General features: G+C 36.2%; 1 protein-coding gene across 1 annotated transcript in view; it reads right to left on the bottom strand.

Annotated features, from left to right (window-relative positions):
- Positions 1-20,369, bottom strand: part of Spopl (speckle type BTB/POZ protein like) — a 59,729-nt gene that overhangs the window by 21,230 nt on the left and 18,130 nt on the right. Inside the window, 8 exon segments of the mRNA XM_085835126.1 lie at positions 2,876-2,931; positions 3,009-3,186; positions 7,008-7,037; positions 7,039-7,104; positions 8,688-8,815; positions 10,431-10,582; positions 10,835-10,956; positions 11,127-11,262. Of these exon segments, the coding sequence (XP_085691252.1) occupies positions 2,876-2,931; positions 3,009-3,186; positions 7,008-7,037; positions 7,039-7,104; positions 8,688-8,815; positions 10,431-10,582; positions 10,835-10,956; positions 11,127-11,204 (810 nt within the window). The 5' untranslated portion in view covers positions 11,205-11,262.

The raw sequence follows: 20,369 nt of genomic DNA, 5'->3' as shown, positions 1-20,369 counted from the left end.
GAGACTATGTAGGGGCCTAGCAAACACAGAAGTGGATGCTCACAGTCAACTATTGGATGGATCACAGGGCCCCCAATGGAGGAGTTAGAGAAAGTACCCAAGGAGCTAAAGGGATCTGCAACTCTATAGGTGGAACAACATTCTGAACTAACCAGTACCGCCCCGAGCTCGTGTCTCTAGCTGCATATGTATCAGAAGATGGCCTAGTGGAAAGAGAGGCCCATTGGTCGTGCAAACTTTATATGCCTCAGTACAGAAGAACGCCAGGGCCAAGAAGTGGGAGTGGGTGGGAGGGGGGGGAGCGTGCAGGGGACTTTTGGGATAGCATTGGAAATGTAAATGAAATAAATACCTAATTAAAAAAAAAGAATCAAGAAGCAAAAAAGACACTAAATACACAGATGCAAGAAAGGACCTTGTAAAGATGAATCTGATTATTCAGGAATTAATATCAACAGCCAACAAATGGGTCCTCACATAATTAAAACTTTGCACATCAAAGGAAACTACTGAACGAAGACATAATCTACAGAGTGGGAAAATTTTTTTATCTCCTATGCATCTAAAAGAAGACTAATATTTATAATGTACAACGAACTAAAAATCAAAAAACAACCCAATTAAATGGACTACGCTATAAAGTAGGCTTCTTAAGTACATCCTTAAATCAACATCCTTAGCCACTGAGAAGATACTAATTAAAACTCCTGTGAGATACCATCTTATCCCAGTCAAAATAGCTTTTATCAAGAAAGCAAAAACTATGATGAAGATATGAATAAAGGAACACTTTATTCAGTTTTGGTGGGAATACAACTTGTGTGGAAGTTTTATTTTCATTTCTTTTCTGTTTTTAAATTTTTATTTGATATTTTTTTATTTACATTTCAAATGTTATCCCCTTCCTGGTTTTTATTTGATATTTTTTTTATTTACATTTCAAATGTTATCCCCTTTCCTGGTTTCACCTCTAAAAACATCCTCTCCCATCCCCTCTCCCCTCTCCCTACTCACAAACCTACCCACTCCAGTTTCCTGCCCTGGCATTCCCCCACAATGGGGCATAGAGCTTTCACAGGACCAAGGGCCTCTCCTCCCATTTATGTCTGAATAGGCCATCCTCTGCTACATATGCAACTGGAGCCCATGTCCCACCATGTATACTATGGCTGGTGGTTTGGTCCCTGGGAGCTCTAGAGGTACTGGTTAGTTCATATTGTTGTTCCACCTGTGGGGCTACAAAACCCTTCAGCTCCTTAGGTCCTTTCTCTAGCTCCTTCATTGGGGACCCTGTGCTTAGTCCCATGGATGGCTGCAAGCATCTACTTCCGTATTTGTGAGGCATGGGCAGAGCCTCTCAGGAGACAGCTGTATCAGGTTCCTATCAGCAAGCACTTGTTGGCATCCACCATAGTGTCGGGGTTTGGTGATTTGTATATGTGATGGATCCCCAGGTGGATCAGTCTCTAGATGGTCATTTTTCCAGTCTCTACTCCATACTTTGTCTCTGTAACTCCTTCCATGGGTGTTTTGTTCCCCCTTCTAAGAAGGACCGAAGTTTTCACACTTTGGTCTTCCTACTTCTTGAGTTTTATGTGGTTTGTGAATTTTATCTTGGGTATTCTGAGCTTCTGGGCTAATATCCACTTATTAGTGAGTGTATAACATGTGTGTTCTTTTGTGATTGGGTTACCTCACTTATGATTATATCCTACAGATCCATCCATTTGCTCAAGAATTTCATAAATTCATTGTTTTTAATAGTTGAGTAGTACTCCATTGTGTAAATGTACCACACTTTCAGTATCCATTCCTCTGTTGAGGGACATCTGGGTTCTTTTTAGCTTCTGGCTATTATAAATAAGGCTGCTATGAACATAGTGAAGCATGTGTCCTTATTTTTTTTTTATATGATCTGCCATCTGACCAAGCTATAAGACTCCTTGGAATATATTCAAAGGAATGAATACCTGGCTATGGAGAAACTTACATATCCATGTTCTTTGTTATTCTATTCACAAGAACCAGGCAATGTAAGCAACTTGGATGTCCATCAACTGAGAAGCAGATAATGCACTTTGGAATTTTATTCAGGTGCAAAAATTAATTAATTAGTTAATTAGTTAATCATTAAATTTTCAGATAAACAGATTGATCTAGAAAATACCATATATTAAATGAATTAACAAGGCCCTGAACAGAAAAACTCCCCCATCGTCCCTCTCAGGATTCTACCTTTGAATTCTTAGACTATGCAAACTTTTACAATGGGTTCATTAGAGGAGTGGAACAATACAAGCCTAAATGGAGGGGAGAGTAGTAGAAAACATATTCTATGAAAGTAGAGAGAGGAAATACTAAGGATGGAAAAGATTTCTTACATTGGGAATGAGTCAGGGAATACAGAGAAGATATAAGAGGAAAGAATAATCAAAAGCAATGGGGAAAAAGAACTCCATAAAGCTTACTAGTTGTTACTTTTTAAGTCGATTATAAAAATATATAATTCAAAATATTTCTGAATGTAAGTCCCCACACAGGTGGGTAATTTATGTCCTAGAAGGCATAAGTTACTCAATAAAATCCCCAGTGTGATTCCTCCCCTTCCTCTCCCTCACTGGGACACATGACAAGGCTTTCTGTGTAACAGGAAGTGCTCTAGCAATGAGACCATGAAAACAGCTGTTCTTTACAATGTTCAGTGATCATCCACATTGAGAGCATCCGCTTTTTCATTAGAGGACACATTTCCCCAGTTTCTAAAGTTCTATTAAAATTTGAGAACAAGAACATGCACAGATATTTTTAATATGTGCATCCTATACACACACACATATACAAATTAAATATCATGAAGCCTTTTAAAAACATTTACCTTTGTGCATTCTTCCATTTCATGTTCAAACATTGCGTTAAAAACTGGGGATCGAGCTATAACGAGAATAAGAATCATTACTCAATGCACAGTTTCACTTTTAAAATGTTTCATTATCCAAAGGAGAAGGTACCTGCAAGCACAGACTTATGAGCTTTGAATTCTTTTCCTCTCACAAAAAAGCAGCAATCTGTAAATCTTGTGTTTTCCCAGAGATTACCTAAATCTTCTGCTAGTCGGCATTCTGGCACCTTCAAAGTGTTTGTATTAGTATGTCCTGATACATTTACTGAATCTTGGACCACACTCACCTAATAAAGAAGACAACAAGGAAACATTTTTATACAGCATTATCATGTTACTATGTGTACATTTTATTTATTAAATCTAAGGATCCTGATTAATTCAAGGTATCTACTGCCTAGTAATCCCAAATCCTAGTACCCTCAAAACATATCAAATGATATAAATGTGGGAAATAGCATAGGGGAATTAAGATATAAACTAAATCTTGCTCAGTGGTGACACTGTATGTAAATAAATGGCTTATCAATCTATTAGAAGCTCATTTATTACAATCACAAAATTATTTCTTACTAGAAATTCCACATCATCAGATTTACAGGGTTGACAATTTTACAAAGAAATTTTCATTTTTTGTTTTTTTCACTTACACTGCAGACCTACTAACATTCCAATTTTATTATATGTACAACTTCCATAATTTTCAAAGACATAAAACTATTATATAAAAATTGTAAACCTGGAGGTCGAGAAATGGCTCAGAACTTAGGTAAGAGTTCGGTCTGCCATTCTAAAGAACATGGGTTCCAGAACCACAAACACAGCAGCTCTCAACCATTTTTAACTCCATGGGATCCAACACTTTTTTCTGACCTTCCTGGGCACCAGAACAGTGAGTGGTATAAAAACACAGATGCAAAGCACCCACACAATAAGATAAAGTAAATATAAAAAGAAAATTCCTACACATTTCAAGAACAGTAGAATTGACTTAAGTATCAGCTAAATGGATTTAAAATTTTAAGTTAAATTACATTAAGTAAAAAGGCACACTTAAGAAAAAGAATTCCCACTGTAATTTTTAAAGTCCACGACATTTTCTGGAAAGTCAAAGGTGAGTTCAATACAAATGTGCTTTAGTTCAATTTCCATATATTTCATTTTTCTGTGAAACACTAAGAATTGAGATAACTGTGACACTGCTATTATGTAAATCCCCCATTAAAAATCGTTGTTTACTGAATCAAATCTGTTTAACCTTTACATCATCTTTAAAAGAAAGCATTCCATTATATTACTTTGGAAATTTCATATTACAATGAACAATAACAAAAAAAAAAACACTTCAACTAACCAAATAGTTCAGAGCAACGGAACAATTTTTAAAATTTAAATTGCATGTGGTATATTAGCTATATTAGCTATGCTTTTGAGTACTAAATATTGGGCATGGGAATATGTTTTACACAGCAGAAGAGAAATGAACTGATTTCTTGAGAATGTAATTTAAGGGTACACACTGGGCTTGAGAAGTGGCTCAGTCGGTAAACTGTCTGCTGTGCACACTTGAGGATCTGAGTTTGATCTCCAGTACCCAAGTGAAAAACATAGTATTTTACAGCAGCAAGTGTAATCACAACCCTGGGAAGGCAGAGAGAGGAGGATCCCTAATGTTTCCTGGCCAGCCAGCCAAATGAGGAAGCTCCAGGTTCAGTAAGGGGCCCTGTCTCAAACAAAACAAAACACCATGCAGGAAACATGTATTATAATACACCATGTAGAAATGAAAATGTGGAACAGATAAACTAGAGCAAATTATTAACATGCAAAAATACATGGTCCTGTTTAAAAGGTTTAGAGACCTGACATACTAGTATATAGAAATGTGTGCTTCAAATAAGTTATTAGGCACTTATGAGAAAAAGCTAGACAAGATTTAGATTGGAAGTACATGTGGCATAGAGGTAATCTGATCCACTCACTCTATCTTATAGACAGTTCAAACTAGCATCCGAAGGTAAATAAAACACTGTCAACCACATGGATAGTCTGTACCAGAAAAGGTTCCATAGGCCTCCAGACCCCTGAGGTCTTCATACTACATGTTATTTTTAATATATAAAAGTACCTTATACTATTACCTTTAACAATTATGAACAAAAGTATTTATAACAATAATCTTATTTTCTAAATATGGAGGCCAAAGTATTACATATACTTTGCCATATATAGAGAGAGCCATATACAAAGGTTCTATCTTAAGACTTCCATTATTCAAAGTATCTAAAATTTTGGTAACTTCAAAGAGAAAAAAATGTTCCATTGATCTTTACTTCATTGCTCTATTTTACTATTTATCAAAAGACAATGATACACAAATGGAATATGCTGATGTAAATACATACTTGATTTAGTGATCATTTTTAACATATAATGTATTTAATTGCTTGTATTAATAATTACTCTTGAAATTTTTAAGTAGAAAGAACTGGATTGTTTAATTACCTGCATAAACTCTACAGTGGTTATAAAAAATATGGTCACAATTTATATAGGAAAAGATTTCTTAAATTCTATGTGTTGTCTCTATCTAATTCAAAATAACATATTTGTTTGCATGCATGCATGCATCTGTGTGTGTGTGAACTGCAAGTGCTCAAGTGTCCTCCCATCAATGCAGAGGTCAGAGGAGAACTTAGAGGCGTCAGTTCTCTCCTTCCTTTGTTGCTGAGGTTGAATCTGGCTTGTTATCATGTTATTTGTAGTTAGACCACAAGTCTCAGTCTGATTCATCTCAGCCTCTCTCTCATTTACTGAGGAAGTGCTGGGACTACAGGTGTGTGCCATCACAACTGCCTTTTTATTTGTTTCATCAAGGATGTGCATAGCAAGGGCTTTTACACACTGAATTATCTCCCTGGACCCCACACTAACATATTAAATATAAAAACTTGGCAGAAGACATACAATCATATATAAAATAAGTATATAAAAGAAGAAGAAAACAGAGACATTATCATTGCGGTAACGATGCACAGCGAGCTACATTCTCTATAAGCAATCATAATGTAAAGGACTTGCATTCCTTGCATACCTATCTGGTGCTATCAAAGCAACCACACATTTCAATTCAAATAGAAATTAATGACCTAAATAAAGTTGAAAAGTGATGGGTTCTCACTGTTTTGATATTTATAATTTGACATGATAAAAACATCAAGAACAGGTAATGAACAACTTTATGGAACCTAGAGAGAAAATTCAGGAAGAAGGCTGAGATTCTCTACTGACTTAAAGCATAGGCTAATTCTCTTTTTTAATTTGCCATTGGTTCACCCTAAGAACATAGCTTATAATGAAGATGAACATTTGAGGGGTATAACTGAATATGAATCTAGCTCATATTCTTCTTTTCTGCTTTGACTGAAAAGCACTTGCTCTAACTTTTAAAAACCTGAGTCCTGTAAAACTGTCTGAAGGGAGCTCTTCCTAAACCCACACAGTATTACAATGTTGTCAACACAATCAACTACTTGCTTAATTGACTCCAAAAGGCAGATGTTTTTAAAAGTCCAGTTTTGCATATCTCCTAGAAAAGGGAGATAGTAAGAGCTTAGGGGTTTCAAGATCCCATTTTAAAAGTTCTGGCCATAGCAACAGGGTAATCAACTTTTCATTTCTCACAGCTATGAATTCAGAAAATAAAACCCACCTCCTACACATTACCACAATGTATTAAACAGACCTATAAAGAGGATACCTTATCAATAGGAATTTTTTATGTGTCCTTAGGAAAGAGTGAGTTCAGCTTTAATAAAAGCTTCTCATTTATTTTAACTATACATATATATTTCTCTGTTTCTCAAGGAATGTCATAGATCTGTAGACTATCAATAATATTTAAAATTTTTTAAGGTTTCAAAATATGAATGACTCTAACCAGTATTCTATTTCTCCAACTTATTCTCAATTCCTGTTTGTGCATCATTTTGGAGAAAGGAAACAGAGCTGTTTACACTGTTAGAGATTTTGATCTAATGCTTGTACTACATAGACTGCAAGACTAAGCTATGTCTTGCACAAAAAGAGTAGCACCCAGCTGCCTTACCTGTCTACAGCACCACTTGCAGTGGAGGGGGAGGTGCCAGTTCTTTAGGGAGGGCAGTGCAATGCTTCCACCTCTTCTGCAAGCAGTGTTGGAGATGCTGTAGAATGAAGGGCATCCATGAGAGGAGTGGAAGGAATGATGGAGGGCACAAAGAATGTTAATTAAAGGTGATTTTGCCCATCTATACTAAAAATAGTGCCCAAGAGAAAATGTCTGGGCTAGTGAAAAGCACATTTCAAGATCTAAAAATGGGATTACCTTAAAAACATGTCATAGTAAGTTTTATGGGTCACTAGAATGTGTTATTTAGCATATTGATAACACAACACACATACTTGAATAATCTTAAAATTAATTTCAGCCTTAATTCTGAATTTATTAATTGTCTAGGTTCCAGTACATACACCCAGAAAAAATACCTTTTAACAAACATTATTTCAGTTCTATAATGCAGATTATTTTCTTAAAAAGGTTAAATCACTAGTCAAAACTATCAGGCCATTTTGTTTGATTGTGTTTTCAACTCAAATAATGTTAAAGGACCACTAAATTCTAAGATGACATTTAAAAAATAAAAACTAATGTTTTCAAATTAATATCAATTCTTAAATTCTGGAAGAGTCTACATTAAAGGCCAAAATTTAAACAGTATAATAACTTTTATCTATTTAAAATACTACTTAAATGCCTGCTTACTACAAATAACTGCTTCAAGTTCTAACCCCTTGAAATGATGAGAAAACAACACAACAATTTGATTTATAAGAAATAAATTATGCAGTTAATTTATGTATGTATTTCTCTGTGGTTATATTTTAATTACTATACATACTTCAGAATGATATAATACAATGATACGGAGTTTGTAATTTTGAAAGTTTTTATACATTGACTACAGAGACTTAGCTAATTCAGTAGATAAGGAAGTTACTATATTCATCTGTTCACATTAACTTGCTGAAGTATATTGATATTTTAAGAAATTCATCTGCTACTTTATCAATAAAATTGTACTAGAAACAATGCAACCCTTGGGTTTACTCCAAAAGTTGAATTTCATAATTTTTTATAAATGAAACTACCCAAAGATAAAAATGACTTAAACCAAACCTAAATTCAACAAGTCATAAGAGTAAATTCCTGGCAGAGGCAATACTCACAATTTTCAAAATATGATGTGTTATGAATATAAATTAAGCATATATCCTTATGGCAAATTATATATGGACATCATTAAAATCTCAGATTTGTTTTTTAGAATATTAACACAGACTTGATTACGTTAATCCAATAGTTTGAAGATGTCCTAATGTTTTGCACATGATTTTTCATTCAAACTATAAACTGTGCATAATAAAGCTGTATCAGGTTAATCTATAATATTGGCTATGTCAGCATTATTCAAAATAAAGAAGATATTAAACAAACACAATGATATATATTTAGTATGTGGTAATATAACTATGCAAACAACTAGGGAGATGGCAAAAATATAAAACACCATGTTGATTTTTAATATTATTTTAGTCAGCTTTTTCTAAAAACGAATTTACAAAAGAAACCTTAAAAAATAAACCAATCACTTTCATTTTAAAATTATACTCTGTATTAACCTGGTTCACATTTTTTCCACATCAATAAATAAACCATGGAGTTATGTGTTAATAAAAACATACCTACCTCACAGAATAACGTAAGCTTGTCATCTGGAAGGAGACCATTAGCTTCATCAAGCAAAAAATCCCTTCTAATGAATTTTTTAAATCCCCAGTCCTTCCCCTGTACAAATCGATATGCTCTTTGGCTTTCTGGTGGAAAACAGATTTAAATCAAATAAGAGTCAAGGATAATTTTTTTTCTTAATGGTAAAGAAATATAGATGTAGAGAATACAGCTACAGCATCACTATGATATATGTGCTACCAGTATAAAAAAGGCATCTGAAGCAATGTGTCAAGAAGAATTAAACCCTTTCATTGTTTCTCAAAGTTTGGCCACAGCCACAGAACTTAAATTAAAGCTGCTGAATCTCTTAAGAAAAACCATCAAATCCCCTAGAAGGAAAGGACACACAAAGGTACATATGCACACATTGTCATTTCACACACATACACACACACACACACACACACACACACACACACACACACACACATACACACACTGTTGCCTGTAAATAATAAATTCAAATCATACTGCTATTGGCATAGAGTCATCATCTAATGTCAAAACTTTGTTAAAAATATCTCACTTCTTGTTTCTCCCCTTAAAACCAAATGTTCTAATTCATTTAGAAATCCTTTAAGCACTGCTGGCAAACACATTCTACTGATTTAAGTCTGCTGAATTATAGAAAACCTCAAGTTCGTGAGAATGTAAAAAAGCCTCCCATTCACAGGATTTTATAAATATAATCTCATGAAATAAACATCCATACATAAAAGCCCCCCCCCCAAAAAAAAAACCTGCTTTCTGTATAATTTTACAAGATTTTAACAAATATCTAGGATGTTTCATACATTTTAGGGAGTACTGAATTGTATGCTGTGAAATATACATTTTTTCTTTTTTTTTTTGGTTTTCGAGACAGGGTTTCTCTGTATAGCCCTGGCTGTCCTGGAACTCACTTTGTAGACCAGGCTGGCCTCGAACTCAGAAATCCGCCTGCCTCTGCCTCCCGAGTGCTGGGATTAAAGGCGTGCGCCACCACACCCGGCTGAAATACACATTTTTTTAACAACGTATTTATTATATATCATTATCTATACAATCAGCATAGAACCTTAACTGAAATACTCCATTTTAAATGACACATCATATGAAATGTAAAAATTAATAATTGTATGTGTAATGAAGTTACTCAGTTCTTTGATTCATTTCTAAGAAAGTATTTACAATTCAGTGTGGCAGCTCATAGGCTATTACCCTATTAAACACATTGTAAATATTCTGTAACAGTCTTCTCTTATGTAGCTCTGAAGTAAAGAATTTTCACTGAAATTAAAAGGTTCTGACTAGGAGAAAATTTCCTTTCTTTTCAGTAATTGTTAAAAAAAAAAATCTAGTGACAAAATATGAGGCCATTCCATTTCCTTGCAATGTCCAGCAGAAAGGCGAGGGAGAGGAGACATTTTCCTGATGACATATACCAGGAACCCTGTTTTCTGTTTTAGCAGCAACCAAGTGACAAGTGTAACATCATTTTAGATCATGAAGCAGTTAAATTTTCATATTATTGTTAACTACTTATATATGTCTATGAAGCTAAAACAAATGAAACAACTAAGCTAGAATGTGAAACGTGAAATTAAACAATGGCCAAAGATAAATGCTTTGGACTAAGACGTAAGAGAGGACAATAATCTCAGACCTTTCTAGGTAAAGGATGAAGAGAGCTTTTCATCCAGTTTGCCAACCACTTACCCATTGCTTTTGTTTCTTCCCTTTTATCATTGAGAAGAGAGAATTTGAATTTAGCTCGAACCTCACTTTTTGGGCAGCTGACTAGGAGCAAATATAAGGACAAATAGTCTTTACTTTCATCATCTAATCCCTTTGGGTTTACCCTCAGGCACCTAAAATAAAACAATAGGTCATTTATAGTAATTTAGTATTTGGCATAAACAACAACAAAAAAAAGGGCAGACAATACTGAAATTGCCTACAAATTAATATCACAACAGCACTTCTGAAATAACCCCATAGTTTTTTATATTTCTCCACTGTTCTAGGAATTAATTACTAATTTAATATAAAATTATACTAATAACCATAGGGCCAACAATAACAATAACACAAAGTTAACAAAAAAAATATAATATGTTTACCATTTCATTTTATCATTTGGGCCTGAAGAAAACGTTGAACTCTTTAACACTTCACCCATTTCTTCTCTACAAAAACTGAAGTTATTAATAGTCCACATGTAGGAAAATTTCACTACTTTAACCTATGAGATGAGAAAACCATTTTTATACTCATGACTTAAACTTGTCACAAATCAAATATTCATTCTAACGAGAGTGATAAAGCCATACTGCTTTACAATTTTACAGTAATACTTGTCATCGTTAGAAAATGCATGTGACAAGCAGCAAATGCATTTTAAATGGTATGTACCTGTGTGTAACACCAGCTTTCTGCAACAGGACTAGTAGACATATCTCCAGGCAGAGGTGGAGTAGGTTCCCGAGACATTGCCACCTTATTACAGTCTTAAGATTCATATAGTATCCCACAAACTTGAATAATTTAGCTACAAACAAAAAAATTTATTTATTGATCAATCTTTGAGAAAATCAGGAAGAGATTATATTTAAAGTTGGGGGAATTAGTATTAAAATAAGCTTTTGAAAAAGTATATGAAGTATTTAAATAATTTTAGAAATATTTCATAAAATGGAAACCAGCTTAATATTTACATAGACTATTTTTCAAAATACCACAAATCAAAAATATCCATGTAGTAGTATACCATATCACAGAAACTTAATGTCATCAATGTCTGGCTCATCTTCTGCTATCACTTCTTGAAATGCAAATGGCCATAAGCAAGTTCTCACTGTAACTGTGTCACCATCACCTGCCAGATACTAGTTCTCACCAAAGAACACAGATGTCTACAAAAGCCTATAAATAACTCGACTACCCACTGTGTCCTAAGACTGTATCTGTGACATAGTGTTGCCTTCAGAGATGTACTAAGTGATTTATTTCGCTTCTAGTTATCTATTCCTGATACAAATCAATTTGGATGCACAATTAGTAACCTATCTGGATGTCATGAACAGCATTTGTTTGAGATGATCTCTTTTCTCCATGGTGTACTTTTGCAATCTCTGTCAAAATCAGTTAGTGGCAGTTGCATGGGAAAATGTAAATACACTAAAGTAATAGTTTTCATTTTTGGTGACTATGTCCTATTCTTCAGTTCTCACCTTTTGTCATTGTTGTCATTGTTCTCTCCTATTGTCATTGTTGATTTTGTTGAATACCCTATACTCTGTAGGAACAATGAGAACCTACTTTTGATTTAAGAACTGATCAAGAACACCACATAAAGCTGATGGAGGTAACTACTTGGCAGAAGAAGACAAATTCTTCAACTACAAAAAGGGAGATTTTCCCCGAAAGCTATAAAACAGCCATGTAAAATAAGAAAATGAAGATTGAGTAAATCACTTGACACTAAAAAATAGAGCTATAAAAGATAAGCCATCATATAAAACTATGAATGAAGAAGCACTTTAAAATTCTTCAATACAGGTAACAAACAAGAGCTAGGAATCATGGTGCAGACTTGGGAGCCCCAGCCAAAGAGCAGAAGGATCACAGAAACAGAGTGAGGTAAACAAGACAAATTGAAGGAGAATCACTAGAGATAATGGACTAACCTGCTTTACACATCATAGTCCTGCTGAGTGTCTCAAAACAAAGGAAACAGAACAGGAAGTACAGAGGTAGAAATAGTTGGGTTGGTGATGATGGTAACAGAGCAGGAAAGAAGAAAATTGGGGGGAAAGGAGAGGACAACAGGAGGAGGGGAAGAGGATGGAGGTGAGAACTGAAGAGAACACACCAATTATGAAAAATATTACCACAATATATAAAAGTTTTCCCACCCAACTACAACTGATTCTTTTAACTTTTTCTTAGTTCTTTGTGAATTTTACACCATGCACACCAATCCTATTTATCTCCCTCTCCCTTCACCCCTGCCCTCCAGCCTTGTAACCTCTCCCCAAACAGGGAAAAAAAATCTCATTGTAGAAGCTATAGTTGGGTAACTGTAGAAACAGGGAATACCCTTTTGTCCTTACTTCTATGCTTGCAGATGCTCATTGCAGTAAACCTTCTGTTACACTATCAATACTAGAGCCTCACTGGGACTCTTCTAGGCTATCTTGTTGCTCTTTGTCATTTGGAGATCCTGTAGTTTTGGATCTGTAGGACTGGCTCCTTCAAGTACTCCAACAGTTCATCAATGGGGTAGATGTAGGGATAGGCCAAAGCCTTAAGAGTTATCTGAGCTGGTCAGTGCACTAGCTTTCTGGCACCCTCATGGCCAGGGCAAGCTCTCCTGCCCTGCCCCAACTGTCTCACCCAATGGCACTGCCAACAAGCACAGAGTAAGCTCACTGGCTCTCATGCCCTTGAGGCTGGCTAATCCACACCCCCACCATCAAGGCCAGCTCTAATGTGCTGACCAGGTGAATACAAGACCGCTTTCTGAGATGCTACAGCAAGCAAGGGACAGGGCCAGTTCTCTCACTCTTATGCTCTCAGGGCCAGCTTTCCCTTATTCGGCAAGTGGTGGACAGAAAAGGGAAACATGCCCCTAAACCAACTGACTTTTGACAATGATTTCAAAAGTACACATTGATGCAAATAAAACATCTCAATGCTACTAGAAAAGCAACACATATACAGCAGAGGACTGCCGGGTCTGTGTTCAATCAGAGATGATGCACCTAACCCTCAAGAGACTGGAGGTCCCAGGCAGTTTAGAGGTGTGTGTGTGTGAGGAGGGGGGGTCGATCCTCATGGAGACGGGGTGGGGAGGAGGTATGGGATGTTGAACAATTGGAGGGTAGACAGGGAGGTGAGGATAAAATCTGGAGTATAAAAAATACATTAAAAAAAAAAAGAAAAACAAAATATCTACCAGCAGAAGAACGAAACTTGACTACTCTTAACTTCCCCAAAATAAGTATATAAATTCTAAATGGAATTAAAGCCCTTAACCTAAGACCAGAAATCAATACAGCTATTGCAAAAATTAGAGAATATAGGTCAATAGTAAAGAATTTTGAACAGGATTCAGGTCATTCAAGAAATATGAGCAATAGAGGACAAACGAGTCCTTATGAAACTAAAGATTTTGTACATCAAAGGAAAATAATTTAATTGAAGAAGAAGCCACCTACATAAATACAGAAAATCTTTGCTAGCTATACACTGGACATAGAATTTATGTTTTGAATATACAAAGGACTAAAAAAACAACAATTGGCTATGGAAATATATGGGACTCTTCAGTTTTCAAATGAAGAAATATAAATAGCCAAGAAACACTTCAAAGTGTTGAACATCCTTAGCTATCCATCAGAGAAATGTAGATTAATCTCATTCCATTCAAAATAAGTTACCATCAAGGTGGGTAGGGGAGTAACAAGATGTTTGTCTGATGTGAATGCGGAGAAGAGACTATTTATGCATTATAAGTGGGGATGAGAACTAGTATAGTCATTATGGAAATTTGTATAGATTTTTCTCCAAAAACTAAAAATAGAATGAATTATGGTATACCATTCCCAGCCATCTACTCAAAACGCCTGTTCCAATACAGAGATACTTGCACACACATGCTCCTTCCTGCTCTAGTCACAACAACTAGAGAATTAAATGAGCTTAACTATTGATCAACTAATGAATAGATAATATCACTGGGCTAAGTAGAAATAGAGAACTTTATTCAGCTATAAAGAAAACTTAAAATTTTCTGCAAAATGGACAAAACTAGAAGATATTATCCTGAGTAAGGTAACCCAACAAGAAAGACAAATGCTACATGTTCTTTCAGACATGGATAATCCTCATGAATTTTCAGAGTGGTATATTTAAGTTAGAATATCTACAGAGATCAGAAAGTTAGAAAAGGGTCACTGGTAAGGGAAAAAAAAGTCTGTAACAGGTTTGGGAGTGGGACAGAACGTATACAATATAAAAGCAGAAGGAAGAAATACTAGGGATTTAAAGGCAGTAGGATTTAAACAAGAGATTGATGGGATGAAGGACAGAGATGGTAGGAAGGGAAGGCTAATAACTCAAACTAGGAAGTTATAAAGAAACCATACGTAAACTTATTATTTCTAGGCTAATTAAAGATATAATTAAAATAATAACAGAATAGAGGCATTTATCATAAGAAGAATTCTGTCTCCCCCCAATGATCATGAGTTATTAAATAAAAATCCCAGTAACAGGTATAGAACACCCCTCAGTGAGTTCTGGACCAACAACACCTCAAAGGCTCCCCAAGCACTACAGTTCATTGTCACTGATGGTACTTTAGCAGAACTACAAGGTTAGACACTACCATTGAAATAAAGGTACCACACAGTTTGGAAGTAGAAATCACACAAATCAAGTAAAAACTAAGCCAGAAGGTCCCTCCTGCTTGGTGGCTTTTATAGTGCCAGATATTGCTAATCATCAGACAGCTAAGGGAAAAGTCATTAAGATTCTTATCCAGCTGTGGCTATATAACTCAGGCTGTCTTCACAATCACCATCACCTTTCCTCTTCCTTCCAAGTCCTAGATTACATAAAGACTGTACTAGGTCTCATCGACACTCATAGTGCGGAAGTATTTTTCTACATCCACACCAGGCCAGCATCTAGTCTCTTTTTCCTTCCTTGACAATAGCCATTTTAAAATGTTACACTTAAAATGTAAATAACTGAAAAGTGATTGAACACTAATTTGCCTGGCTCCAAACCTATGCTCTTCTCATAGAATATTGCTGCCTCGAAAAGTTAGATATGCAACAGGCTGACTGTTTTGACTCATAATTTTACAGATGGCAACCAAAAGACACCGGTTAGATGAAATATCGATTTTACAATGTTAAGTAAGTACTAGAATAAGGGACAAAGATGAGATCCTTGTACTTCAACTTCACTATTTCCAGTATTCTTTACCCATCTCTTTATTTTAAAAGAAAAAAAATAATGTATTCTATAAACTAATGCCATTCAGACCTTCCTATCTTTGTTCTTTCAAATAAGATTGCATAAAAAGAACATAACTAAAATAATATCAGTAAACAAATGATTTCTCCTTTATTCTATACACATATGATAGGGCCATAGCATGATAAAACTATCCTATGTAGTTTAAAAACACATGGAACATCACAGCATAACTATATGTTACACCATTGAATACCATGTACTTATTTGCATGGCCAAACAACAAATGTAGCTTGCTGCAGCCTAATATCATGAGAATATAATTACTAAATGATGCTAGCCTAAGGAAACATCAAAGTTTAAAAACTGAAAGTACAGTATCTAGCTACTGAATATGGACTGCTTTCATAAAGTAGTAAAATCAGGTTAAACCAGTGTTAAGTGAAAGACTTGCCTGGATTCAGGTTAGAAATTTCAAGTGTGATATTTCCTCCTTTACTTACTAGTGAAAAGTGAGTCTTACTGATAGGAACATTTGTGAGATTTCCTATTTTACAGAAGCATCAGCATTAATCTTTGATATAGATGAGTACTAACATAACTACCTATGTTTACTATAAAAAATTTCCCAATATTTATGAGAAAATAAAGGTCATGTCAAATAACGATGCACCTATTGTTCCATTTCTTCTCCCTATCAAAAGTAAATATTGGCTTGAGATTGCTGATAACATTAAATGAAAATGAAGAGATTTATCATGGAATCCCTAAACTTTACAGGCAGGAGTTCACAGATGTAATAAATACTACATACACAGATATGACAAAAAAAATAGTCGAGAAGTGACTCTAAATTTAACGAAAAATCTGGCAATAATAAGAAGACCCACTTTAGTTAGTGGACTATGATGAAGAAAGAACTTACTCAGTTCAGTTATAAGTGATATGACATTTTAGCAAATGTATCAGGGCCTCCTTTATCAGTAACCAAGATATTATCAGCCCATGTTCTGAGAAGAGGGTGCCAGTATATTGCTACCAAAGAATTCTTGTGAACTTTAAACTAGCTTGTTAACTCTGAAAGCCTGACTCAAGGGCTTGCCTTTCTTTTACCTGTGTCTACAATTTGGGAATACAGAAGTGGCATTCTGGACTCTAATATTCATTAAAACATTTAGAGCAAAGTCTATTTGCTGCAATCACCTACAAGGAATGGGAATGATATAAGCAGTGGTCACACAGGACAGAGTTAGAAGTCGTCATCTAAAAAAAAAAGGTTGTAGTTTGGCTATAAAATGTGAATACTTGCTGCCTACATGGCAGCACTGCATGTGTAAACTATGGAATTTTCAGGAAGTTGCACTTTGCTGAACAAAATACATCACTAGGACAAGGCTCTGAGGTCTTCCCCACCCTCTCCCTCTTCTTTTTGTATGAGGACAAAATGTGATCATTCTGCTTCCATGGCAGCCAAGTGCCTGCTGCTACGCCTGCCTTGTCATGATGGATTGACTGTATCTCCAATGGAACTGAGACAAAATAAAGCCTTTCTTTGCTACTTGCTTTATGTCAGGGTACTTTATCACAGGAATGGAAAAGTAACTAATACAGATAATTAGCATACTAAGGCTTTGAAAAAGCCTCCCACATTATACTGGAACTCATGAAAAACCATGTTTAAATGGGCTTAAACATATAAGTAGAAAGGATAATATCAGACACTAAGCTTGCAGTTATGGCTACAGGTGCTCAAACAGTGGAAACTGAGAGCCTGCATAGCAAAAGGCACCATTGTTTGGACAAAATGCCTACAGAGTGGGAAAAGATTTTTACCAACTACATATTCAATAGAGGACTAATATCCAAAATATATAAAGACTAAATATCAAAAACCAAACATTAAATCTCAAGAATCAAATAATCAACTTAAAAAAATGGGGTACAGACCAAATCTTCTGCATATATGTTATGGCTGTTAACTTAGTGCTTTTGTGAGACTCCTAACAGTGGGAGCAGGTATATCTTTGACTCTTTTGCATGTTCTTGGTACTATTTTCCTTCTATTAAGTTGTCTTGTTTAGCCTTGAAGGACTTTTCCTTTGACTTATTGTATCTTGTTTTGTCTTGTTTGGTTGTTGACACTTGGAGGCCTGCTCTTTTCTGAAAAAGAAACAGAAGCAAAATAGATATGGGGCAGAGGGGAGGTGGGAAGGGAAGCTAGGAGATGTGGAAGGAGAGGAAACTATGGTTGGGATGAATTATGAGAGAAGAATCTACTTTTAATTACAAAAAGAAGAAGAAGAAGAAGAAGAAGAAGAAGAAGAAGAAGAAGAAGAAGAAGAAGAAGAGTAGGAGGAGGAGGAGGGGAGGGGGAGGAGAAAAAATGAAAACATGGTACAAATCTAAACTGGTTTTTCAAAAGAGGAAACTCAGCTGAGAAAATTTAAAAGAAATTGTTAACATCCTTAGCCATCATGGAAAAGAAAATTAAAACTACTTTGAGATTTCATCTTACAACTGTCAGAATGGCTGAGGTCTCATCCATTATCGATGGACCCATCTGCTGGCATTACTGAATCCTGGGCTTCTTTTCCCTAGGGGAAAGCATGCTAGGCCTACCTGGTCCACCAGGATCTTTCCTGACCGACTCAGGTAACATCAGGGGCATCCAGTTACACCTTTCCCTACCTCAGACCTAGCCGGACTGTGGTTCCAGCATCAATCTTTTTGACTGGGTTCCCAAACTTGTACATAGACTATGGAAATCAGTGTGTTAGTTCCGCAAGAAGATGGGAATCAATCTACTTGAAGACCTAGCTATACTACACTCTTATGCATATACCCAAAGGATGCTTCATGGAAATACAAAGACACCTACTCAAGTATGGTCATTGCTTCTTTACTCATAATTGCCACAAATTGGAAACAATTTAGATGTCTCTTCACAGAAGAATGGATAAAGAAAAGTGTGATATATTTATGCAATAAGAGTATTATTCAGGTCATTAAAACAATTACATAATAAAATTGCAGACAAATGGATGAAAGCAGGTGTACTGGCTAGTTTTGTGTCAACTTGGCACAGCTGGAGTTATCACAGAGAAAGGAGCTTCAGTTGAGGAAATACCTCCATGAGATCCAACTGTAAGGCATTTTCTCAATTAGTGATCAAGGGGGAAAGGCCCCTTGTGGGTGGGACCATCTCTGGCAGGCTGAGCACGCCAGGGGAAGCAAGCCAGTAAAGAACATCCCTCCATGGCCTCTGCTCAGCTCCTGCTTTCTGATCTGCTTGAGTTCCAGTCCTGACTTCCTTTGGTGATAAACAGCAGAATGGAAGTGTAAGCTGAATAAACCCTTTTCTCCCCAACTTGTTTCTTGGTCATGATGTTTGTGCAGGATTAGAAACCCTGACTAAGACAAATTGGTACCAGCATAGTGGGGTATTCCTGTGACAACCTGACCATGTTTTGGGGAGGACTGTGGAAGGACTTTGGAACTTTGGGCTAGAAGATCCATTTGGTGGTAAGAGCTCTGTCAGATGTTGTGTAGGAGCTTGGAAGATAATGTTGAGAACAGTGCAGAAGATGGAGGCCTGGCTTGTGAAATTTCAGAGGGAAAATTAAAGACTCTTTTCAGGGCCATTGCTATTTTGGAGTTTGATTATTCTGTGGTTCTGGTTAGCTGGGGCTGAAGAATCAGCTGTGATTAACAAGATACCAGAACAACTAAAGCAAAACCTTTGCATTACTGGGACTATTGATGCTGGTTAGCTGGAGCTAAGAAATTAGCGGTGATTAAGAAGAGACCAGCATCATTGAGGTGACATCTTCTGGTAAGTGTTTTCTGAAAGCACAAAGAGGCTGTGTTCCAGAGATAGCCAAGGTTGTACTCCTGCTGCAGTGGGACTTGGTAATGTGTAAGGGTCACCCAGGTGGTACTGGTTTTGAAGGCATGAAGGGGTCACGCAGAGCAGCTGAGGCTCAGCACTGTGAGAAGTCATGGAAGGCCATTGGTGAAGGTGCAGCCTCAGTTGCAACTGAAGGCCCAGGACTGAAGGGGCATGCAGTGCTTTGGAGATGCCAGTACCATGAGATGACCACCAAGAGCAGGAGCAGCAGTGGAGTACAGGCATCTGTAGCCTAGAGGATGACGCATGTGCTACAAAGGGAATGGCTGGAGAAGTGACCAAAGCCCTTAGAGGAGCCCAAAAGATCGTGAGTTGGATCTCAGACACTGGATGGTTGGAGATTGATTTTTGCTTTTGACAGTGACTGTGCCCTGATATTTTTTCCTCTTGAAGGAAGAAACTATTTTAGTGGAGCCCACAGTTAAGAAATTTTTAATTGTAAAAAGACTTTGGGTTTTAAAAGAGATGGATATTTTAAAGAGATTGAAATTTTAAGAATATGTAAAGACTGTGGGACTTTTAAAGTTATTTAGATCTTGGGGATGAATAAGAATGTAAGAGTTGAGGCTTACTAGTGATGTGTTTGTGAGTCAAGTTGACAAGGGGTCAACTGTACTGGCTGGTTTTGTGTGTCAACTTGGCACAGCTGGAGTTATCACAGAGAAAGAAGCTTTAGTTGAGGAAATGCCTCCATGAGATCCAACTGTAAGGCATTTTCTCAATTAGTGATCAAGGGGGAAAGGCCCCTTGTGGGTGGGACC

Source organism: Mus caroli, unplaced genomic scaffold (genome assembly GCF_978045245.1).
Source record: "Mus caroli unplaced genomic scaffold, Mus_caroli_1 scaffold_2, whole genome shotgun sequence".
Classification (NCBI taxonomy): Eukaryota; Metazoa; Chordata; class Mammalia; order Rodentia; family Muridae; genus Mus; species Mus caroli.
Note: the sequence above shows the minus strand (reverse complement) of the source record. Positions and strands in the feature narration are given on the sequence as shown.